This window comes from Mizuhopecten yessoensis, unplaced genomic scaffold, assembly GCF_002113885.1.
Source record: "Mizuhopecten yessoensis strain PY_sf001 unplaced genomic scaffold, ASM211388v2 scaffold6459, whole genome shotgun sequence".
In the NCBI taxonomy this organism is placed as follows: Eukaryota; Metazoa; Mollusca; class Bivalvia; order Pectinida; family Pectinidae; genus Mizuhopecten; species Mizuhopecten yessoensis.
The window spans coordinates 450,151-459,952 of record NW_018406560.1 but is presented as its reverse complement, the minus strand read 5'-3'; the positions used below and the strand labels follow the sequence as shown (position 1 = coordinate 459,952).

Genomic DNA, 9,802 nt, shown 5'->3' with positions numbered 1-9,802 from the left:
CGTTCACAGGGGCTCGGTTTCGTGATTTTGAGGAATGGATGACATAACTGAAGAACCACAACACTTAAAAAGGTATTTATACACATTCTAAAACCTTGTCGATACCCTCGGCTTTTTACAGGGTTACATAAATGCTGACTTTTAGTGTTGTGGTTATTCACTGATGTTATACATAACTCAAAATCTCGAAACCGAGCACCTGTGTGATGACGTTGGCAAACTTGAACTTGGTAATTTCGTCATAATTTGTCAGGTTGCTTTATTTTTTGCGATGACCTACATTGCTCAATGCTAACGAACTCAGAATCTTCTTTGATTATAGGCCTATTGATACCGAAAGTATCTGGTGGCCATGTATGTTCCTACACTGACCGAATCACTGTAAATTGTAGTATACAGTCTCATATACTGGAATTTGGTTTACTAACGACATATAGGCAAATGCAACACAGACTGTAAATATATGTTAATATTAAATCTTGGTGTCCAATAAGTCAATATTTCACGATAACAAAGTCATCAGAGTCAACAAACAAATCTACCGATGACAAACCCTTCATGTCATTATAAATAATGTTATATTAGTGTAGCTGTGATTCCGCCAGGGAAACACTCTTCTGCGTATACCCTAGCAATTAATGTAAACAACACAAACAAATAGAACATACCTAAAATCTCTTGATTTTCTTATTTACTTGTTCATGTTCCTTTATAAATGTAAACATAAAACCTAATAACAGAAACATATTTAGAAGCTTCACATAAAAGTAACCATCAATAAAACTTATGTAATTCTTCTCCAGCTGTTTACTGTAGAAGTTTATTATCAGGAAGAGTCTTATCCCTCATACACGTTCGCTGGAAGTCCTTTGACCCCTAAACCCGTGACCTTGAATGTTGACCCTGACATTGGATATGCTGCCAGTTCCTCATCCGAGGCCCCTTGTCTAGCGCTCGTCACGTACAATTCATCCAAATTCTTCCCGCCGAAACAGCATGACGTTGTGCGCATGGCAGGAATTTGAATGGTCCGGAGTTTCTTTCCTGAAACAGAACCGTTTCGGTTTGAAAATGAATTTAATTTCAAGTACACATTTTACATTCATAATACGGATAAAAATAGTTACGTACCTGAGAGAGGATCAAAGCACATGATTTTCCCGAAACCCCAGCTGGCGATCCAAAGATTTCCATCGACGTCACTTGTCATTCCATCTGGCAATCCCATAGAATCAGCGTCGTCAAAATTATTGTAGTCGATGATCACACGTCTGTTTGCTGAAATAGAAAAACCAACAACTTGACATTCAGTTCCATTTGTTCAACGTGCTAGTTTCGGATTTTAGGAGAATAAATGTAAATATTTGTAAACCATTGTTCAATTGCGATACATTGCTAACAATACAGTATGAAAGAAGCCAGAAGGTCAGGCATAGCAGACGAACAGTAAGCATTTCGTAATTTTTACTTTAGTTGTTGTGTTGCTCAGTGGACAAGTTGTACTGTCATCTGTGGACATGGTCGTCAGATAATCCTGATTTATTGTGTAGTTGATTTATCATCAGTGGTTGCCTTTGTCACTTTTCTTAGGAGTCATGTTGCTGAGTCGCCAGTGCCCACGTCGTCATATATGACTTCTAATAACTAACACTGTACCACTACCTAGACTCCTTTATATCTTTTGCTGCAGTGCGTATTAGAAACATTAAACAAATATTTTACGTCTGAAAGTGTATTAAATTTTTCATTGTGTTCTTTTAATAATTAACATTGTGTACGTACTGATTTTGCCCCTGTGTCAATATCGTAGTCGAAACCGTAGACCTGGCCAGGCACAGAATCTATATAGTACATAGTGCGCTTGTCCTGGGTCCACACTAGACCGTTTGAGATGCTCACTTTCTCGACACGTTTGTGGAGGGTCCCGTCAATGTCTAAGCAGTACAACTCTCCCTTTTCAGGCTCGAACATATTAGGGTTGTTAGAGATTTGATGTCCCATACTTCCTGTATAGTAAAACGTGGTCACATTAATACAGGGTGTTCAATATAGTTTGTACAGTCTGAAACAAGGATTTTACAGAAAGTGCAGTGAATAGATTTTATATTTTCTCCGTTCTTCCAAACATTTTGCGACAGATTTTTTATTCGGGACGATTTGTAGTAGGAACCGATTATTTGATTATCTGAAGACTTACAATACTGATGTTAAACTGTAAAAACAATTTCAGACAATACTGCTTTTTGTCCATCATGTTTACACTTACCTGTCCAGAATCTACCTGCCGGGTCACACTTGGCGTCGTTAAACTTATTCTTGGTGCCGTTCAGTGGTATTTCATGAATCTTTGTCACTTTTTGAGAAGACCAGTCCAAATGAGCTACTGACCGGCCCAGACCCACCATATAGCCTCCCTTCTTACATGGCACAACGGCTCCGACAGTGTCCTCTTCAACAATATAAACATGTAAATTAGTCATTGCATTTGGACATATTACTCTATTAATATATTAAGCTGATGATTGGTTAGTCTTCCACTACTTACCATTCACCTCACAAACCGGAAGAATGCCACCATTCTTTAATTGTGAAAGCTTTCATGTCTAAGAAAGGCGAACAACGATGCTAATATGTCTTTGTATTGGGGCATAATTATGACATATACTGAGCATGGTATCTTGATATTGGTTGTGTTCCTGGTGGACGAAATGTTTGTCGAGTTCGATGGCAGCATATTCGAGCAGGCTGTTGACATTCCCATGATAATACACTGTGATCCTCACCTGGCTTTCTTGTTTTTTCACATGAGACTATATTTATCGAAGATCATACCAGGACTGGTTACGAAAAACCTAGCCAAATCCTGCAATTATACTTACATACCAATGATACGCTGATTATTGTTAGCGTCGATCGTACATGTATATTCCCTCCTGAAATTGTAACTTAAAGATTTGCAGGCTCTTACATAAACATCGATCTTAATTTACAACATGACCAACAGGGACGGCTTACTACTGAACGCCTGCATAAGCCGCTGACCTCGATCTTTACTTACAACACGACCAACAGTGAAAGTAGCATCCATGCTTTCTGAACATTGCGTTTGCACATGTCTCAGTTGATTAGTATTCAAGTGCTTGCTTGAATTAAATTTCGTGAAAGACGTCGACAGCTAACAAACATAATTACAATAGAAGGTTTCGGGGGATGCAATTTGATAAAGTGGACTATGAAAGTTTATGACTTACCTAGAATGACACTGTCCAGTTTGTGACTTTTCTTAGAGTGACACTGTCTTGCTTGTGACTTACCTAGAGCGACGCTGTCAAGTTTGTGACTTAACTAAGAGTGACACTGTCTTGCTTGTGACTTACCTAGAGTGACGCTGTCAAGTTTGTGACTTAACTAATAGTGACACTGTCTTGCTTGTGACTTACCTAGAGCGACACTGTCTTGCTTGTGACTTAACTAAGAGGGACACTGTCAAGTTTGTGACTTAACTAAGAGTGACACTGTCAAGTTTGTGACTTAACTAAGAGTGACACTGTCTTGCTTGTGACTTAAATTAGAGTGACACTGTCTTGCTTGTGACTTACCTAGAGCGACGCTGTCAAGTTTGTGACTTAACTAAGAGTGACACTGTCTTGCTTGTGACTAACTAAATGTGACACTGTCTTGCTTGTGACTTTACTTAGAGTGACACTATCCAGTTTGTGACTTTACTTTGAGTGACACTGTCTTGCTTGTGACTTTACTTAGAGTGACACTGTCTTGCTTGTGACTTACCTAGAGCGACGCTGTCAAGTTTGTGACTTAATTAAGAGGGACACTGTCTTGCTTGTGACTTAACTTTGAGTGACACTGTCTTGCTTGTGACTTTACTTAGAGTGACACTGTCAAGTTTGTGACTTCACTTAGAGTGACACTGTCTTGCTTGAAACTTTACTAAGATTGACACTGTCTTGCTTGTGACTAACTAAATGTGACACTGTCTTGCTTGTGACTTAACTTAGAGTGACACTGTCAAGTTTGTGACTTACATAGAGTGACACTGTCTTGCTTGTGACTTACCTAGAATGACACTGTCTTGCTTGAGACTTTACTAAGATTGACACTGTCAAGTTTGTGACTTAACTAAGAGTGACACTGTCTTGCTTGTGACTTACCTAGAGTGACACTGTCCAGTTTGTGACTTTAGAGTGACACTGTCTTGCTTGTGACGTACCTAGAGCGACGCTGTCAAGTTTGTGACTTAACTAAGAGTGACACTGTCTTGCTTGTGACTTAACTTTGAGTGACACTGTCTTGCTTGTGACTTTACTTAGAGTGACACTGTCCAGTTTGTGACTTTACTTAGAGTGACGCTGTGTTTCTTGTGACGTACCTAGAATGACGCTGTCTTGTTTGTGACTTACCTAGAGTGACGCTTTCCAGTTTATCTTTGACGGAGTCCCACTTATACACTGTGTTGGCCAGTATGTCCACAAATAGAAGCTTCTGTTCTTTATCGTCCCAGTGTGGCCCCTCCCCAAGGAGACAAGTCAAGGTCGGGATGGCTAACTCCACAGTCATTGTTCCTAGGACAAACTTTTTTTCTGGAGAAGTAGTTTTTAAATTAATGTACACTTTAAACAGAAGGAAATGTTCTTCATTTATCTTATTAGTCAATTGCATATTTTCTCTTATCTTCTATGTGTTCCACTAATTTTGATTTTTCTTCCATGATAACCTTTGTATTTACCCTGAAATATGTTGTGTTTGCCTCTAAGTACCGCTATTTACCCATGTGTCTTCTGCGTTGCCTCCGACTTTCTATGTCTTTGTCTTGATTGCGAAGTATTACAATGATTTATGTAAAATTGGAGAAGTATGATATGTGACACGTTTTTTCAATAATGTTTAAAGAACACTACTTACGTGAGTAGGACGCACGTATCCCCCAGATTATAGTATATCTCCTGTTGTTATCGTGAGAAGTACTGATACACTTATCTATCGGACAACAACACTGAAGATTGAGTACGAGCGCATGTCTCGGTTGTCAGTAGCACTGCCGGAAAGCTGACCGCGTATGGCGACCGAGAGACTTTGTAAAATGAGTTGTGTCGTTATCGAAGTCGTTTTGTTGGTTACAAGGTTTGCTTTACGACATTCATCTTCTTTGTAGTCTCTTAGAATATCATTTATTTTCCTGATTATTGTTTTACTTAAGCAAGTGTACAAGTTATCTTTCAACATTAACAAGACATGTCCAGGTCAATAGATAAGAAAGTAATTATATTGAATGAAGAACAGTATATGTTTTGCAGAGTTGGTTGATCATATGATTGCGTTCCGCTAGTTTAGACCATGCTTTTTGTTGTCTGCAAGAACCCAAACCTATCTGCAAGAACCCTATCTGCAAGAACCCAAACCTATCTGTAAGAAACCAAACCTATCTGTAAGAACTCAAACCTATCAACAGAGGTTGAAAACATAGTACCGTAAATCCTATGAGAATCGTACCAAAAACATGGAGTTGAACAGAAATCTTGTCTCAGGAATATCTCTCACAATTTAAATATAAGTACTCTTCTAACAGTAACCGCGTCATCGTTAGCGCTTGTTACAGCTCAAAGTTATTTGGAAAACATTTCAACTTAAGTAATGATGAGCCTGATGCTGCACGAAAAAGATGACCCGTACAATCTACATTTCCATGCTAGGTCTGTTAGGTGTAAAATATGCAATACTTCATCCAGTTTTCACTTAGAAATATAAATTTTATCTGGATATTAGTGAACAGGGTTTTAATATTCCTCTAACAGAGAATCTCAATTAGATTCATATACTTATACTATCGTTGGCAGAAATGTAATTGGAAATGAGCGAAAATTCTGATAAGAATTCTAGTACACTAGTACACTGTTAGTATGTAAATAACTGAAGAAGTCAGGGAAATAACTCTATATAAATCATTATCAGGACTGGATATAAAAAGGGCCGTAGCTCGTTCGTGATTAGCGATGGTATTCTATAACGGTTACAGTCTGAAGCCTCTCGATCATTTGTGTTAAGACATATATTTAAACTAAACATCGTGTATAAGGGCTAATTTTACTTTTTTTTAGTCCCACGCTTAACCGCATCTGGTCTACAAAGATATCAACGTTTATAACTCAATCTGAAGCTACATATGTTTGTGACTCGATGAAAGCAGAACAAACTGAGATAGCCGTTGATAGGACTATCATCCATATAAACCTTGGTCATTGTACACCTACTTTATACCAAGTAACAGGATTGAAGTAGAAGGGAGTAGGACAGATGTGAGATAGCATTAGATAGCCGTTTTGATCTTCTATAGCTTAATCAATAGAACCGTATCTATGCTAGTCATGTGCTTTTGTACCACAGTCACACGAATTTACCTCCGTGGTCAGAATAAGAACACGTGTATTGTGCTGTCGTGTTGTTTTGTTAATAGTGTGTTAAATAGTCTGTACTGACAAGTAGTTGGCGCCTGATAAGGCAGCTCCTGCGCATTCCTCCAAAAATGTATTGCTAATTGAACTAATTGTATATCTATGTACTGTAAAGCGCTTTAGAGTGGCTTATGTCAGCTAGATAGCAAATGCTGTATATAATTATCATTATTATTAAACATTCTAGTGTGTAGTCGTACCGTTTTTATGGTAGTTGTTTTTAAAATAGGTGGTATCACTCGATTTATGGTTTTTACCTTTACATGTATAAACAGAGTAATGCTATTTATGGTTGTTACCTTAGATACCATTATAATCAGAGTAATGCTATTTATGGTTGTTACCTTAAATGCCATTATAATCAGAGTAATGTTAACTATTGTTGTTACCTTAAGTACCATTATAATCAGAGTAATGTTAACTATTGTTGTTACCTTAAATACCATTATAAACAGAGTAATGTTAACTATTGTTGTTACCTTAAATACCATGATAAACAGAGTAATGCTAGTTATTGTTGTTGCATGTGTTACATATCATTGTGTGTAGTCGATGTCGTTGTCTTTATAGTTATAACAGATGGCTTTATCTAGTAAGTAGTCATAGCTTTCCAATATTAGCTTTTACACGTGTTAAACGTTAACATTCTAGCGTGTACATGTAATATCAACGTTATATTATGTCTGATCGTGATAAGTCCCTGATTATTTTCGGGATTCTCTGGAGCATTTTCTTGATAGCCGAAATTTCACAAATAGTGTGTATTGTTCGACAATTAATTTTCTTGAAAGGCTATTTTTATGTTCATGTTTTAGATATTGTCAATTATAATCATACGTATAAGATAAGCAAAATTATCTGCTTATTAAAAGCGGATATTGATAATAATGTATATCAAACATCGTGTGAAGTCGAGGTCCGGGACACGGCAGTTTTCTGCCCCTCTGAATAGTATACCACTGGGCGTAGTAACGTTTTCTTTTGTTTTAATGGTTCATTATTCGTTGATGAATAACTAATGTGTATTTATTTATCACTGTTTTGTATTTCAGAACTCATCACATACATGATCAATAACAGAATTTGTATTGTCTGGAAAATGCCAACAAATTAAGTAGTTTTCCAAGATATCTAAATTGATAGCAGTTTACTTAAACACGAATTGTGATGTCCTTGTTATGGCAAAGGTTCTCTTATATAATATATTCTACATTTATGATGAAGGAAATTATTATTTTAACAGAAATATAAGGCACAATTTTTTCTCGATTTAAGGTACGTTTACTGAAAGGATTCATATATTCTTCCCTAGTTCAAAAAAACATTCATTATAATCTACTTTGCATGCTCCTTATACTTTGATTAATGAAGGGGTAATTCAAATGGATGTTTCAAACATAAATAATATGAGAGAGGACTTGTATAACGAATATCAATAATTTGTATTTTGGAATTCTTCAATACATACAAATAACATCTATTTTAACACATCTATAATACTTTATCACTAAAATATGTCTTTTGTATGTCGTCATTGTCCTATTAATTTGACGACCGATTGTTTTATAGATAGAAAAAAAGGCTCATTTGTTACAGGTAAATATCATTGTTTCCAAAATGTTAAGTATGAGGATACAACTTCTAAATATCCTATTTCGAAAAATAATTGAGGAAGTCATATGTGTTATTTACGCGGTTCATGATTCACAGACAGAACATTATTGAAAGATGAAACATAGATGTTTCACAGATAACTCACTGAGGGAGGACCTATGTAGCGTGTCAACGTGTGAAAACAACTCAATATGTGAAAACATGAAAAAATTATTAAATTCTTAAATTACTGTGTGGAAATTACTTATCATTCAAAATGACTGTATTGTTGACCATCCAAACTAATAAGATCCACTTATTAGCAAAATAATTATATAGATATATTTACATTTGGTGTGGCAAAGCCCTTCTATATTACTACTAAAGTACTGCCAATAGCAGCTTCATCTTATGAGACTATAACTGAAGTTGGTCTTTGCACCTCCGAGCGACTTAACAGTGTCACTACCGAACTTATCGGTATCTTCTGCTTTGATCCCTAACACCAGCTACCTGTCTCAAGTGTCTGTGAGATCATCAAACAATTTTACGCCTGGATTTTTCACCAAAATAGATGTTATAACTCTGACCTGATTACTGCGGGCTTCGTTGAGTGCGTGGGCCGGATATAGGTCGCAATAAAATCGGAAAATGTTTTACGACACTCGATTAATTACTTACAAAATGTCATTTGTTACTATTTATGAATCGAGAATATGATATATAGATAAATCAAAATCAAATGAATTATTAACGAAAGTTGCGGAGTCTTTTCAATTTTGTATGGAAAATAGCCCATGACGTCAGCTGTTATCTTTGTGCCGTTCTAGATACTGACCTGACCTGACGGTAATAAGCGGGAAATTTGAAATTTGGAAAAGACATATTTTTTTTGTATGCTAGCGCGCACCATTCAGTTTGTCTGTGACACATGTGGCAGTTATACCAGTTGGTCTGCCACATCTATGCAGTTTATTGCTTAAATATTTTTCACTTTTCACGAATTGGGTTGCACCTGCTAAGACAATTCACATCAACGCAATTTGTGAAAACATGAAAAAACAAAATGAATTCCTTAGTTAGTATCTGTTAATTACTTATTATTCAAGATAATTCTTATGTGAACAAGTACCACTAATTAGATACGCTGATCAGCCAAAAAACATTAAGAGTTTTGTTTTCACTTTTCACGAATTGGGGTGCACCTGATAGGACAAATCATATCAACCTAATATGTGAAAACATGAAAAATGTATTAAATTCTTTAATTGCATATAGCTCAATGTCATTGTTTCCAAAATGTTAAGTATTGAGGAAGGCATGTGTGTTCAACGGTTCAAAGTCAAAGTCAAAGTCAAAAGTTTTGGTATAACAATACAACATTACCTCTAAGGAGCTATTAAAACCGACTAACATACAGGACATACACATTGCATGATAAAACAGTTACAAAGTCAATACTTTACGCATACATCACATTTCATTTTCAGCTAGGCTAGCACTATCATTTCTTAAAAGCACATGTACACAAGTAGCTGTTTAAAATAGCAGATATCAGTCTAAAAACATGGGGTGTAAAAGCATATTTAAAAACCTTGTGTACTTGTATGAGAGTAATAAGTGATGCTATGTTGTTGTGTGGTATATTATGTAGGTTGTTTGCATGTGACACATATACGTTGTGGTCCGTACCAGCTGTTTATAAGTGTTTTGAATTGCGAAAGTGTTGTTGCTGTTCGAAA

The 9,802-nt window shown here is 36.3% G+C and overlaps 1 protein-coding gene across 1 annotated transcript; it reads right to left on the bottom strand.

The window, feature by feature from the left end:
• Window positions 1-787: 787 nt before the first annotated feature.
• Window positions 788-4,852, bottom strand: LOC110452194 (regucalcin-like). Its single transcript, XM_021500564.1, has 6 exons — window positions 4,786-4,852; window positions 4,419-4,598; window positions 2,267-2,449; window positions 1,779-2,006; window positions 1,132-1,278; window positions 788-1,044 (listed from the first exon to the last, which is right to left on the bottom strand). The coding sequence occupies exons 1-6, from the start codon at window positions 4,787-4,789 to the stop codon at window positions 839-841; spliced, it is 948 nt and encodes a 315-aa protein (XP_021356239.1). The 5' UTR covers window positions 4,790-4,852; the 3' UTR covers window positions 788-838.
• Window positions 4,853-9,802: the final 4,950 nt, after the last annotated feature.

Coding starts and splice junctions, on each gene's coding strand:
- LOC110452194 (XM_021500564.1), bottom strand. Junction 2,450..4,418: donor ACTGGAAAGCGTCACTCTAG/GTAAGTCACAAA, acceptor ATATTGTTGAAG/AGGACACTGTCGGAGCCGTT. Junction 1,045..1,131: donor GTGCTTTGATCCTCTCTCAG/GTACGTAACTAT, acceptor GTTCTGTTTCAG/GAAAGAAACTCCGGACCATT.